The 15,296-nt window shown below is 55.0% G+C and overlaps 1 protein-coding gene across 3 annotated transcripts in view; it reads right to left on the bottom strand.

Annotated features, from left to right (window-relative positions):
* SCN5A (sodium voltage-gated channel alpha subunit 5) overlaps window positions 1-15,296 on the bottom strand; it is a 93,320-nt gene that overhangs the window by 68,997 nt on the left and 9,027 nt on the right. For all 3 annotated transcript variants that reach the window (XM_034662225.1, XM_034662226.1, XM_034662224.1), the window contains exons 2-3: window positions 8,317-8,631; window positions 5,777-5,895 (exon numbers count right to left, since the gene is read on the bottom strand). In XM_034662225.1, coding sequence (XP_034518116.1) covers window positions 5,777-5,895; window positions 8,317-8,589 — 392 coding nt within the window. In that variant the 5' untranslated portion in view covers window positions 8,590-8,631. The remainder of the gene's footprint in view (window positions 1-5,776; window positions 5,896-8,316; window positions 8,632-15,296) is intronic.

Raw genomic sequence — 15,296 nt, 5'->3', positions numbered from 1 at the left:
GGGGGGTGGTGCGGGGGTGGCGTCCCTCAGCTTGAGAGCTGCCCCACCTCTCCAGGCACAGGGTGCAGCAGGGAGGGGGTGTCCCCCCGCTGGAGAGCTGCCCATCCCTCTGCCTGTGGGCAGGTCCCCATGGCCGAGCCTTCTCCCTTCTCCGTTACACACGCACACGTTCCCCACACCCAGGCTCTGCGCCAAGGCTGTCCTTACCGGGCAGACAGTTAACTTGCCCCTCAACCAGCTTTATTCAACCCCCCCCCCCAGATCCACTACCAGGGATCCCAGGTGATTCCTGAAATATGAAAGTAATGACCCTAAGAGCAAATATTTATTGAGCCCTTCCTAGGTGCCAGGCTCTGCTCTCTGTAACCATTAACTAATTTCATTCTCCCAACAACCCTGGCGGGGGCGGGGGGGACCTTGTCTCCATTTTGTACATGAGGACACTGAGGCGCAAGGTCAGGCTGGAGGTTACTATCGCAGGTAGAATAACAGCCCTCCCTCCCCACCCCCAGACAACCACATCCTAATCCCTGACAAGCACAAATGTTAACTTATATGGCAAAAGGGATTTGTGGATGTGATTAAGTTAAGGATCTTGAGGTGGGAGATCACCTTGGATTGTCCAGGTGGGCCCAATGTCAGCACAGGGTTCTACTAAGTGAAAGAGGGAGGCCGGAGGGCTGGCATCAGGGCGATGCCTGCGGGGAAAATTCCACCAGCGGTGGCTGACTTTGCACATGGGGGTGCCAAGGAGTCCACACAGCCTCTAGAAACTGGGGAAGACCAGGCACAGAGTGCTTCCAGAGAGGAGCGCAGCCCCGCCGATACCTGTTTTAGCTCAGTGAGACTTTCTTGGACTTCTGACCTCCAGAACTGTGTAATGACACATTTTTGTTGTTTTAAACCACTACGTTTGTGGCAATTTGTTGCAGCGGCCACAGGCTGTCGGTACAAAGCTGGTCAATGGCACAGACCAGCTCTGAGCCCCAGCTGGCCCAGCGCAGGCCCCCCACTCTGAGCCCTGTCCCTGCACGGTCTCTGCATGATGACACCAAGGGGCCGTCCCGCTGCCTCCAGACTGAAGGGCTGGGGCAAGTCACACTGCTTCAGGGGGAATGTTAGCCCATACTTGGCCTCTGCCACTCACAGGGCAGAGAACCAATGAGTGAAGTGTGCTTTGTAAAGTGTGCGCGGACTGCCACCCAGGGGGGAATGAAATTGTCATTTTTAAGAACAAACCTAAGAAGCATGCGTGCCTGGCCATGGGTGGGAGACAGGGAGGCATCTGAACTGCTCCAAGACGGGACATTACGAGAAACCAGACCTGCCTCTGACTGGGCAGGAAGGCTTCCTGGAGGAGGCATTTAGACAGGCACCCAAGGCTGGGCAGGGTTCTTTTGGCAATCCATCAGTGCAGCTGGTCACAGGGAAGCAAGGTGGGCTGACTGGGGAGAACCCTCTCACTGTTCTCACTAGAATGAATGAAAGGCCCCTGGGCAGAGAACAGCAGCGTGGACAGGCTGCCTCGGACCAAAAGACTCGGCTGGAGTGCAGGTGAGCTGAACTCTGGCATCAAGCCTTAGGGAAGAGCCAGAGAAGACAGCCCTTCTAGTGCTGCCAGCCAGGGCCTGGGTCCACGGTGGGGAATGACAGGAGCTGCTTGCCTGGGTTCTGGGTTTTCGAGACATGGCAATGGGTTAGGGTGAGGTACAGCAAACTCTAGACCCTGGGCCACTTGACTGCCGGAAACCCTGCATGGCTCTCCAGACCCTGAGGAAGGCCCTTCCAATATTCTCCATCACTCCTGTATGTGTGTGGTCTCTTCCTGCTTGGAGGTGCCTCTAGTCCATGTGACTCTGCTCCAAGCATCCCCAAGTCCCCCATGGCGCCCAGCAGGCAGCCAATACCAGAGAGATGAGTCAAGTGCCCTCTGGCCCGGGGCACACCTGTTTGCACTGCCTGGCAGTTTCAGGCCGATGACTGAGCTGGCCCCATGTGCGGGCAGAGGCAAAGGCCAGCTCTCTAGGTCTGAGCTCAGCTGCACATCTTCAATCCTATCGTGCCATTGTCCCCAAACACCCACTCCCAGCCTCATGATTAAAATGCCAGCAAGGACTGCCTGCATGAGTGGTGGGGAATGCCTGAAACTTGGCCTGCCTGTCTTAGGATCCCAAGGAGTAAAAAAAAAACCCCTTGCAAACAGAAGGGATGCCGTGGGGGACATTTTCATATATTTGTGCCATTCGATGAACATGCACACACACACACACACACACACACACAAACATGTGGTTTGATTGCCCATTTGAATCTGCTAGAGAAACGTGGGAGGATTTTGTGAACAGATCCTGTGCACCCAGGAAGGCAGAAAGCTTCTCGGTGTGAACGTGAAGCCTCTCTGAATGTGACTGCAGTAGAATTGGGAATTCAGTTGGTTTCTTTTATTTAATCCTGGCAGAACACATTCCGCAGGATTATAACAAAAATACATTGGAAAAAATAATTCTACATACCCATATTTACTTTTTAGGCCACTTCCCAGGGATGCAGGACAAGCGTGGCGCACAGAGCAGAGCTGAGCTGAATTACGGCGCACTCGCTAGCAAGTCGCTGCGAAGGCCTACAGCAATACCAATGAGTGGGTTTCCTTCCTCGAGAGCAGGGGCTGCCCTCCTGCCCCTTCTTCAGTTTGTCTTTGCCCCCTGGCCCTTTCCAAAGGGCCGAGCACAGAAGGGCGCACATGCGTGGCTCAGTAGGTGGCTGAATGGATATGAAAACGTAAGCCAACCACGGGGACAGAGTTTCAGTTTTGCAAAAGTGCTAGAGCTGTGCTGCTTGACAACATGCACATAGTAAACACCACTCAACTGTGCACTTACAGATGGTCACGATAGTACATTTTATGTTCTGTGGGCTTTTTTTCACCATAATACAAAAGAATGTAAGCAGAGTGAAAGTTCATTATTCAAAACACGAAATCCGTATGCATTCCAAATTCATAGTGACTGCTAAGGGGCACGGGGCTCCTTTTCGGGGTGATGACATGTTCCAGAATTAGATAGTGGTGAGGGTAGCACCGTAGGAATATGCTAAAATCCACTCCATTGTACGTCTCAAAATAAGTTGTATGGTATGTGGATTTTATTTCAATTAAGAAAAAAAGAAATACATGGAGAGCTTGTGGATTCCTAGGCTTCACACTGGAGCTTCTGGTCTGGAAAGGGCCAGGAATCTGCATTTTAAATAAGTTACCCAGGTGAGCCTGAGGTGACCCTCACAGACCGACACCTGGAAACAACTGCCCGGGGGGTGTGTGCGCTTGGATCTCAGCGCCCTTGCGAAAATGCAGGTTCTGGGGCGGGGCCCAAGATTCGGCAATTCTTACAGGACCCTCCTGATGCTGCTGCTGGTCTGTGCGCCACACNTGGAAACAACTGCCCGGGGGGTGTGTGCGCTTGGATCTCAGCGCCCTTGCGAAAATGCAGGTTCTGGGGCGGAGCCCAAGATTCGGCAATTCTTACAGGACCCTCCTGATGCTGCTGCTGGTCTGTGCGCCACACTTTGCACGGCAAGGCTCAAGGGCACAGAGGGGCTGCTCCCAAACCCTGCAGATCTAGACCCGTCCTCTCCCCACTGCCCCCTGAGCCCACTAAGGGGCGCTGTTGAGGGCCAGCGGAGTGTTCCCAATCCCAGGCAGCTGAGTATCGAGACAGCCCCGGGGACCCCATTGCAAAGCCTCAACCATGGCAAGCCACCTCCCTGGGGCAGCTGCCCTGGGGGACACAGGCCGGCTCTGAGGCCTCAAGGTCGGTTGTGGCCGGGGGTAGGGGGTTAGGAGGGGGCCACCCGCAGCACCGCACAGCCTCAGCCACTGCTCAATGGACTCTCTGGCCAGGGTGGGGATGCCAGGACCCCTGCCGCCTCCCGGGCCTCATCTGACCACCCCGACCCCGGCCCAGCCCAGAGCCCTGCAGGAATCCTGGAGCTGCCGCTGCATCCCTGGGGGCTGCCCTGGCTGCCAAACAGTGCTGGGTTGGTTAGATACCTGGAGGAGAAGCCCCAGGTGGGAGCCTGAGCATGCTTTCAGGGAGGCCACGCCCTTGGAGTGAGGCGGAGACCAGCTGTGAGCTAGCAAGGAGGCAGGCCTTTTCTTCCTCCCTTGGTGCTGTCCTCACCAGGCTGTGCCTACATGCTGGCAGGAATGACAACTATTCCTGTAGCTGTCTTATCGGTCTTATGAGGACTGTAAAATTCCCAGGGGGGCAAGGACAGGGTCTTGTTCAACTCCATAAACCCAGGGTGCCCGGCAAAGCGCCTGGCATCTACAGGGAGTTTAGAAACAGTTGCAGAGTGGCTCAAAATTTAATCCAGAACTACTCTTGCCTCACGAAGTAAGACATAACTATGAACGGCAGGCTGCCCCCTGAACGGAGCCCCTCCCCTCAGTGTCTGCCCACCCTAGAGACCACCCTGCGGCTGCCACAGCCGTGGCTGCATGTGGGACTTTCCCTGGACACACACACATCTAGCACACCCTGGTAGAAAGGCAGGAGCGAGCTGGAGGAGGGGAGAGCTTGTCTGCATGCAGAGAGCACATTTGGCACTGAGCTCCTCCGATTAACCCCTGGGGTGAGGGTCAGGCACTGGGGCACAGGTGAAGTGGAGCCAGGAAGGGGCTTCCCTCATCCCTGCCCGGACAGGAAAAGCCCCTGAGCTGTCAGCATCTGTCTCAGTGACTTAGCTCCTCACGGGGCAGCTGTTTTCCTGAAGCCTCCTGCCCTGCTCAGAGGTTAATGGGTCTCTGCCTTGGCCTCCGAAAAAGGTCCATCCAGAGTGGGAACGGAGGGGGGACCTTGGGGAGATCTACCGGGCCAGCCGGCCACGCCCACTGCTAATCACTCCGCAGAGCCCAGCAGCACTGATTCGATTAACAGCCCAAGCCAGCTGCCAGCCAAAGGAAGGCTGCCCAGGCCGGCACAGTGAGACGCAGATGTCTCCGGCTGCATCCGGACCCCCGCCTGCCTGCCTCCCCATCAGTGGGGCCCCTTTTCTGAAGTCCGCAGAACAGCCATGATTGGGTGCTGGCGCCCGGTCCCACATCCCACGTCCCACGTGGCCTGGATGAGGCCCCCTTAGGGCCCAAAGGCCAGTCCTGTCCCCTGATACACTGCAGCACTCCCAGAGCGTTCCTCTGCAGCCCACAGCTTTTTTAGGCTGCTGTTTATATAATTTAACGCTAACCAGAGTTCTTTGAGATAACTCTGAAACTGCAAACATTTTGTCAACACCTAATCAAAAAGCAAGTGTTGCCTTCTTCGAAGGATGCCCACGTGTGAATAAACCAGAGGCCTCTTTACTGGGAAGTGGTTTCTCCTTGGCTGAGCCCCCGTGACCTGCCTGAGGTCCCTGCATGGGGATGGGCAGGCAGTAGGGGAGGGGACTTCGGAGCTAAAGCAGAGCCAGGGGACATTGGCAAGCCTCTTGTCTTCTGGGATCCTCGGTAGCTTGGCTTCTAGGACGTTTCCCCACTGAAGAAGCAGGGTTTCCCAAACTTTCATGTGCCCAAGAATCCCCTGGGGTGTTGTTGAAATGTAGATGCTTATTTTTCAGGTCTGGGGTAGGGTCCAAGAGCCCTACATTTCCAAACCAGCCACTAGGTGATGACCATGCTGCCTGAGTCCTCAGGGACCAGCACCGCTCTCAGCCTCAAACACCCTGCCCACCCCCGCGTGAGGTCCAGAGGAGACACACAGCAGGGACTCACTGCAAAGGATATGAATGAACCAGAATCTTCACAGCCGCTCTCCGGACAGGGTGGAAGGGACTGAGGACATACAAGGCATTGGTGGCACTGAACCGGAAGATGGTCTTGCCTTTATTCAGCACGATGAAGGTCTGTGAACAGAGAGCTGCTTTAGGTTGGGGCAGTGGAGAGAGGCCCCTGTGGAGAGAGGATTTTGGGGGGCAGTTGTTGGCTCTGAGTCCTAGAACTCTGGCTAAGGGGTGGGGTGGGAGGAAGAGAGGGAAAGAGAGACGGGGAGGGGAAGGAGAGAGCAGGTTAGTGGCCCCTCACGGTGTTGCCTATGGCTATACTGGGATAAGGTCAAGTTTAGGGGAATGTCAGGTTGGGTGGGACTTAGTTCAGTTTCAAAATGACAGACCTAACAAGAAGGGGCCTCTCATAATCCTAGCCGAACTGTTTTCACAGCAGAGGCCAGGACCTGGCTGATTGCCTGCTCCTTCCCCTTCTCCCTTCTGACCCCTCCCTGTCCACTGGGAATGATGAGCTAATGAGGGAGCTGGGTCAGTGGAGACGACTAACGACTAACGGTGAGAAGTAGGGATGGGAAAACATAAACCCCAGCCCAGGAGAGAGAAGCTTTCCCTGAGGCCCTGTCTCAGGGTCCAGGGCAGGGGCCAGCCCTACCTCACCCCAGAGGAGATGACCTAGTGTCTCCCCCAGGTGGATCTTGAGCAGCCCAAGGTGGACCCTTTCCCCAAGCTTCCAGAAGATGCTGTCCACACAGCACAATGGGGCATGGGAGTGGACAGCAGGTGCAGGAGGCCGAGCCCCGTGCAGATGCATGAGGACAGCAGTGCAATCCCAGCTACCCGGGCTAAGGCTGGCACAGCTGAGGTGGCACGGCTCTGGGGTTGTGCTTCTCCAAAGGTTGAGCTGGTGAGACAAAGTTCTATTTAATCTGAGCTGGGGAGATAAGCTGACCGGGTATATCGGGACCAAAAGTTCTGCTGTAGTGCCCGTGTCACCCCTTGGGACTTGGGGCAGTGTGGCCAGGGGTCAGCAAGGAGAGACAGAAGGTTAGAGGCCAGAGTCATACCTGGGCCATGGTTCAAGTATTCCCGATCACAGGCATAGAAAACAGTGTCCCTGACCGCTTCCAGCGCCCTGACCCAGCCCAGCCTGACGGCATCCTCAGCTGGGTCCTCCTGCCATGCCTTCTGCCTGCCCCAGCCAACTCGAACGTAGCTGCCACTCTGTGTTGCCACTGAAAGCTGGACTGGCCACCAGCTTTGGCCTTAACCCCGACCCTAATTCTTACTTCCAGCTGTGACCAACCATGACCTAGACCCACCTACCCTGACTAATCCCAGATTCCAGCCTGACTCTGATCCCAACCCCACCTACGTCTCTTGAACCAGGGGGAAGCACAGCCAGGTTCAAGGTCTCTTCTCACACCTGTGCATACAGACTGGGCTCTCCTTTTACCCACACACACCGTCACCCACTCCCATTACACCTGGAGACAAGTGTATGCCACACCTCTCCCCAGGCTATTTGTCTCTTAAATGCAATCTCCCAGCACGGCCACACACACTCAGGCGCCTAGAGACACAGACACACAGGATTCACACTGTCGCATGCTCACACTTGCCCTGTGAGCACCGACCCCGTCAGCCCTCCAGTACTTCCCCAGCCCCGGTACTGACTGCAGTAATGTGAGCAGCCACCTTCTTCCTCAGTCTCTGGCCCTCTGGGGAAAGGCCTCCACCAGATGCAAACCTGCCTTCCTGCAGCAGTGAGGCCCGGAAGTGTGGGCAACCAGCTGGGGACCAGGCTTCTGCGGGAGGCTTGTGTGCCTGTGGTCTCTGACAGGTGAGGCCAGGGCGGGGCACCCAGATGGGGAAATCTACCTCCTGGGTGGAAATCCCTGCTGGGAGAGAGCCTGAGTCACCCTGCCTAGTGGACAAAAGCTACTTCCTCTCCGTACACTGAGGAGGACAATGGCAGAACAAGCCCCCTCCCGACCCCTCTCAGATTTTCCACTGGCCTTTACAGTCCTGTTGCCAGCTGGCAAGGCCCAGGAGCTGCTGCAAGGCCCCCAGCCTGAGCTACCGAGGCACAGCCAATGCAGAGTGAATACTCCAGGCCTGAGTGTGCGGGCTACGTGCTGTCCCTAGTAGGAGCGGGGACACATGCTGTGCTCTGGGGCCCAAACTCAACTTAGGACAGGACTTAGGGCCCAACTCCAAAGCACAGAGCCCGCAGGACGGCAGGAGTCTGCCCAAGGGGAAAGTCTAACCACAGACGACCCCCACAGTAGGCACTCCACAAGGAGACAAGACTTCGACTGTGGCTGCCCGCTCCTTCTCTTCTAACACCAAACCGTAACAGGCTGCATAATTCTGGCATAAAACGAAAGTGATTGGACTATAGATCCCCAATGACTCACTCCCCCAAAGCCCAGGGAGCCCACCCCGAACGCAGCCCCATATGGACGCGAGGCCCTCTCCCTATCGGCTGCGCTGACAGGGGAGCTGCAGGAAGGCGTGGGCAGAGAGGTGGGCAGCAGTCACCTTTTGGGTGCTATAGAAGGGGTCCAGGTCCTCCAGGGGCTCCCCGATCAGCTCTCGGGGAGGGTTGCCATAGAGATCTGGCAGCTTTTTGGAGGCCTGCAGGTCCAGCTGGGGCTGGGGAGCTTCCTCCTCGGGCAGCCCTTCCCGGCTCTCCTGTGAGGCGGCCGAGCCTCGGGCTTGCTTCTCCGCCATGCGCTTCTCGATGGCCGCCAGGGACTCCCGGGTGAACCTGCGGAAGCCGCTGGTGCCCCGAGGTAACAGGAGGTCTGCCATCTTCTCATCCTGCTTCTGGGGCACAGGCGGTCCTTGCGTGGCCTGTGGGGAAGCCAGAGAACACGGGCTGTGCTGGTGGAGGGAAGGACGAAGTTTGCAGAGACGGTCCCGGCCACAGTTCCCAACTTCTCCAGAGGCACACCTGGCCGACGCTGGCCTGGGCAAACCCAGTGTCCCCCAGGCTGTGGGCTATGCATGGGGACCTGCAGGAGGTCCCTTTCCCGTCCCAGTGAACACATTTGATGGCAAGTAGGCAAGAGTGGCTGTGTCACTGAAGTCCTTTGTTCTGCCCCACCCGACACAAAAGGGAACACTTGCACCTGTGGTTTCCTGAACCTAGCAGACTGAGACACTTCCCACAGAGGTGCTGACACTCTCTGGACTAGGAGGGACACTCCCTGGGGCAGGGCTGGGACCTGTCATCTTTTTATCCCAGGGCCTTGGCATCCCAGGCCTTTGGTCCTGAACAAAGGAATGATAGAAGGAATGATGAATATGAAGGTGAGGGAAGGGCATTAGAAGGTACTCAGTGCCATCCCTCCTCTCAAGCTTGTCTCTTCTATAGGAAAGCCTGGAGCCTTGTGGAAGATGATCTGAGCCCTCCTGGACCGATGCCCAAACATGGGGCTTTTTTCCTGGGCGGATGCAGCCTGGACGGTGGGGCCAAAGGGCGGGGGATACTCTGTCTGTCTCCCCACAGCACCATGTGCCTGCAGGGGGAGGGTGCCCAGACTTTCCCTGGGGCATGGAGGTGCCAACATCTGGTAACTGAAGGGGCACCTGTGTCTGCCAAATGAGATCCAGGCAAATGCCATGGAGTTTTGGAAACAGCAGGGTCACAACTTTGGAGTTGTCATCCAGATGCTGGCACCCTGGTGTCCACAACTGTGGTAATGCCTGCTGAGGGGATCCCCCCAAATCCCCAGGGTGAGAATTCTTCCAAAGATGGGAAACTCAGATGGAGCATCTCGGGCTCGTCACACGTCTCCGCGGGCTCCCCGCCACCGAAATCAAACAAATGAAGGCTGATCCCGAGTGACAACAGAACCAGAAAACAGTGACCACCATCCACGAGGGTGTCCGACCAGCACACGCACGTGACGCCCAACCGGGAGAATGTGGGCCCCGGTGGCCTCAAACGATCCAGGACCTGGTGTGAACATGCTCTCCCTATGACATGGAGACCAAAGAATGCGCTCCTGACTGTCCCAGCAAAACAGGATGTGGTAGGCACAGCTCCTGACTGGGACACCACCGGGAAGGCAGAGGCAATGTCACTAATTACCACATCAAACCCAGGAATGGCCGGGCACCAGCTCAAGAGGGCAGGGTGGACACCTGTTGGAGATGTCTGCCAGGACAGAATCCCTTTCCATCAACCAAAGGCAGGCTTTGCCTTGATCTCACTCCTGTAAAACATGTCACCAATGACCCCAGCGATCCCCCATACTGGCCCTTGCACACAGCCCTCAAAGGTCCCAGGACCGGCCCAGGACTGCTGGGAGGTAGGCACCTGGCCAGGTGACAGGTAAACAGCGAGCAAGCATAACACAGTCAGTCCTCAAAAGGGCACCTCTGGTCCCCAGGGAAGTGCAGCAAGGCATGTGTGAAGGGAAGTCAGAGGAGAGAGAGGTCCTAGGACCTAGCACTTTAAGAACCTTTCCATCCTTCAGGGCCTTGTTGCTCGGTTTCAATCAAGTTAAAGGAACATCTTTGTTAAAAATAGCAGGTGAGGGAGTAGGTTCCCATCTTATGAAATCATGTCCCTGTCTAGCTTCCATCTTGGAGTGAACAAGAAAGGTGTCTGTGACACTCGTCACCAAAGGTGAACGGTGATTTTTTTCCTTCGCTGGTAAAAATGTGGGTCATGTTACACTTTCTTTTTTTGTACTTTCCTTTAGTGCTTGAATTACTTATGATGGTCTTGTATTATTTTTCCAAAAACAATAAAGTCATTAGTCTTTATTGAAAAAAGGAAAAAGAAAAAAAAGCCAGCCAGGATGACAATAGCCCTTTGCAGGGCAATCCTCTCCACCATCAGCAATCACTAGTCAAGTAAATCAGGAAGCCTCCTCTTTGGCTTGGAATTATTTTCTAAAAATAGTGTTCTCTGTCTCACTGTATCCATCTGTGTCCACATGCCTGCAAGCGTTCTGGAGACACGTGTATGCCCATGGACCTGCAGGGGCTCGCTGCTATATACTGGTGTGTGTGTGTGTGCGTGTGTGCATGTGCGTGTGCATGTGTGAGAGAGAGAGGGAGAGAGAATGTGTGTGCACATACAAGCTCACACCTGCATAGACGTCTGTTCTAGTAAAGGTGTTTAGAAATGCGTATTAAGATCAATGATTCATGCAGATTGGCGCACGTCTTCTAAGCGTATAGGTGGATGAATTTCCGCAAACTAAATACAGCTGGTAACAGCAGCCAGGTCAAGAAAAAAATTGTCCCCCGTCCCTCACACTTGGATTCCCCTCCAGTCGCCAACTACCCACCCTCCCTGTCCGGGGGCAGCCACTCTCCAGACTGCTAAGGGCAGAGATAGCTTTGCTTGTCTGTGGAGTTCAGGGTTTCCTAACTGCCTCTTGGATGGATAGGAAAGAATTCGGGGCAGGAGGAACTGCTCCTCATTTTTACCAACTTCTAAGTGCAATGGAGCCCTTCCCTCAATTATGAATGCAGGTGGCAAAGTGATAGCCTTAGCCGTGCCTGTGACCAATAGAACCTGCCGATATTTTCCTGCTCCATGACAGGCACCCCAAGTATCTCAGATATCATGAATGCTCATGGATACTTCACGATTACAATGCTTATCAGACCCGCTGCTAGATCTGGTTATTTCACATGGTAATAGAGAAGTGACGGTGGAGGCCTAGGACTGAGGAAGGGTCTTGTCCCCGGTGGCCTCCAGTAGAGCACCCGAATCCTTGGAACTCTGTGGTTTCTGAAACCAGATGAAGTTCCCTGCTGCCCAGCAGCCAGGCAGCCTCAGGTTCCAAAGTAAACCAGTCAAGAGTGTCCTTTGTCTCTGGGCCCGCAGGCGGTGTGGGGTGGGATGGATCCGTTTTCTCCCTTGTTCTTCCCTTGCCTGCACCTGGCTTTGGCCTTACTCTTCCTTCAGCACCTCAGGGCCCATGCCCTGCCTGTGGCCGAGACTGGCTGAGCCCTGGCTGCAAGGTTTCTGGTGATGCCAGCGTAAGGAGGGGCTGGAGGTGGCCCGAGGATGGTCTAGGCTCAGGCCCAGCCGTCCCCTGCAGGCCTAGGACGTCAGGCCTCCAGCTCTCTGGGGGAGGCCCCACCACTGGCTGGGGAAGAACAGGAGGTCTCTGTCTTGTACAGATCGAACACATGGGGGAGGCTGGGCTTGATCGGATTCCAAGACCACCCCTCTAGAAGCAGCACCCCCTCGTCTAGGCCGGCTTCTCTGTCTGCATCAGAACGCCTGATGGCTTCTTCCAGCTGACCACCCTTCCCAGCCCAGTTGTGCCTGTTCTGTCAACCTCACTCAAGCTCAAGGGACCCTCGACCCCCTCCTGTCCCAGGTTTATCAGTTTCTGGTTACTGGGGGAATCTCTTCCAAAGTTCTGCTGGCTCCCGAGAGTGCAGGGAAGCAAACTGTGAAGCCAGCTTTTCAAACTGTTTCCTCCTGTTCCTTTCCTCTGACACAGGCTACACGCCCCCACCCCCATCAAACATCCCAGCCTCCACTCCCAAAGCCACTGTCCAGGGGCAGGCCTCGTCGCCCAGCTGGGACCATGCTGACCTCATGGCCACCGGCGTCCTCCCTCTTTCCCTCCATCCTGCAGCTCCACCACTCCCTGGCTCAGCCATTCCCAAACATGTCCCCTGCCCTGGGCAATGGCAGGGCCACCTCAGGCTCTCCTCACCGCCTCACCTCCTCCAGGACACCTTCTATGATGGCCCACCCACACTGACCTCCCTCCTCTGGGCATCCAGCCCCTGCCTGCTTCCTGGCCACGGTTGCTCCCTGATAGTCCCCAGGGTGAGTCCGATTTCACCAAACAGCCTGAAAACGCCTTCATAGGGGAGGGCCGGGTCCCTTCTCCTCTGAGTCTCTGGTCTGTACATACGGGTATTCAAAATAGGGTGGAGATGCTGTGAGGGAGAATAGTGACTGTCCACACCAGAAACCCGAGCCCTCTGGACTTGTCTGCTTTTTGTCTCTTCAGTTGGCCTTCCTAAAGGAAGATTTTCCTGAACGTATGGAGCTCACAGCTGGTGCTCAATCCATGGTGGTTACAATGCCACAATGTGGAACACGACAAGAGTGCCGCTGTGGGTACTGTCCAGGGCTGGGGAGTGATGCTCCAGACTTCTCTGGTTTCAGCACTAAGATTCTTGCATCCTGAGAGGTGATAGCCTTTGGTCCAGGACAAACCAGAAAGGCTGGTCCCCTGAGGGGCAAAGAGGGGACTGACTCCAGCCTAACCCCTCCTTGTGGTGCTTTCCAGCCCGTTCCCCTCCCGGATCCCAAGGCAGGCATGCTCCAGCGTCCTGAGTCACCTCTAGCATTTTGGTCGCCTGGGAATCGCAGCCTCTGGAACACAGCATGCAAAGAATATTCTTTGCCATGTAAATTTATGCAAGGCGCTCTGTGGAAGTGGTTCCCAGGCTTCCTAGAAAATCTCTACCAGCTTCCTCTGATCTGTGCTCCTCTCTCCCGCCCTGGAGACTCAGCTCACCAGTACCCTTGCCCCACGGCCCTGCCTTCCACTGCTCCTCGGTCCTTCAGCAAGAGGCTCAGGGCGAGTGTGAAGCCAGGGCTCACTCCCCACAGGTGGAGGTGAGGGCAGAGGGAGTGAATTCATTTCTTCCTTGAGGAGAATGAGTTAAAACTAATTGACACCTCAACTCATAGACTCATTTTATTAATCGAATGATTCAGTGAACATGTAATCAGCACCCGCTGGGTACATGGTCCTACAAATGACCTCACAGAACACTTTTCTTCCCAAGGTAATGGATCCTAAATCAACAAGTGATGATGGGGAGATGAGGACGAGCCATCAGCAAAGAGACTCCGTGGTGGCTTGTAAGGACATTTCCACTCAGCCTTGCCCAGATGGGCCATGAGGAAACTCCCTGGGCCAGAGAACCCAGCCCTGTGCCTGGTTCTGCTTCCGCCTTTGGCCTCCCTACTTCCTCTCTGCAAGATATTCTGTTTCTATGTGGGATAGGGACATGGTTAGATTGCCAATGTGGGTCTGGGTCCTGGCCACTTATTGCCATGTGTCTTGGGCAAGTTAAGTGATGTGTTTCCGCCTCAGTTTTCCCATCTGTAAAATGGGGTTAATAATCATACCTCTTGCACAGGGCTGTTCTGAGGCATAGATTATTAGTACTTGCACATGCTCGGCACACAGGAAGTATTTAGTGAATGCCAGTTGCTCTTATCATTGTGGCTGTTGTGGTCACTCCTTTTTCCCTATGAGATCCAACTCAGAGGATCCTCCTTTGAAAAACCTGTCTCGCTGCGCACCCCAATCCTCCCTACCTGGCTGGCCTTCCCTTCTCTGTGTTCCCAGCACACTTGCATTCCTATACCCACTTCATCACAGGATGGAGTAGTTTATTTCCGCATCTGCCTCTCCCTTCAGCTGTGTCCTGAGCTCCCAAAGCACAGTCTGGCCCAGGAGAGGTACCTCTAAGGGCTTGGTGAATGAATGAATGAATGAATGAGTGCCAGATTAACCTTCCTGTTGCCCAGCCACTAACATTGTGAGCTTGGAGAACAACATCACAACTCCTCCTTTTTCTGGGCCTCGGTTTTCTCAGCCATGAGCTGGGTGAGCCAATCCAGCAGGATCACGTGATGTGCCTGGGACTGCTTTAAGTGCTGCTGTGATCACCTTATTTCATTCTTGCAACAATTCTAGGGATAGGGGAGGTTATTATCTGTTTTACAAAGGGAAATCTGATGCTTTGAGGTTAAGTATGCAAGCCCCAGTCTGTCTGAAGCCAGGTCTCACCAAGGCACTACACTGCCTCCTACCTCTGCTGGCACAGAGCGCGGGGAGGAAGGGGCATGGTCCACCTGTGACACGGGCGGGGGATGTCTGTGCTCCCCGCTACAAAGGTAGGAGTCCCACTCTGTTGGCCTCCTCTGAGGCTGGTCCTCCCTCTCGGCAGCCTGGCCTGCTGACCTGCCTGTGCCCACGCGTGGGCAGCTGCTCCCAGGGAGACTTGGCCGATTTCTGCCAATGCCTAGAGAGTCAGCAGTTTCCCTGTCAGAGATGACTCCCTAGCAGTTTTTCTCTCCAGCTCTGGCACTGTTGGACTGCCCTAACACGGTAGCCCCCAGCCCACATAGCTACTGAGCACTTGGAATGTGGCTGGTTCCCATCAGAGGTGCTGTTCTATAGTCCATACCAAGTTCGAAGGCTTTGTATGGTAAAGAATGTCAACTATTTCATTATTAACTTTCTAAACATTGATTACAATTTACGCTGATAATATTTTGGCTATACCACGTTAATTGAAATGTTAAAATTCATCTCGCTTGTTTCTTTTGACTTATTAAAATGTGGCTACTAGAAAATTTTAAGTTGCAGATGTGACTCACATTTGTAGCTCTCGTTTTATCTCTATTGGATGGCATTCCCTCCCTGCCTTACAGAGTTCCACCTGCTTTGGGCTGGGCTTCAGGCTAGCCTGGGGATGGGGGAGGGGAGAGAAACGGAGGGGGA

Source organism: Ailuropoda melanoleuca, chromosome 6 (assembly GCF_002007445.2).
Source record: "Ailuropoda melanoleuca isolate Jingjing chromosome 6, ASM200744v2, whole genome shotgun sequence".
Lineage (NCBI taxonomy): Eukaryota > Metazoa > Chordata > Mammalia > Carnivora > Ursidae > Ailuropoda > Ailuropoda melanoleuca.
Note: the sequence above shows the minus strand (reverse complement) of the source record. Positions and strands in the feature narration are given on the sequence as shown.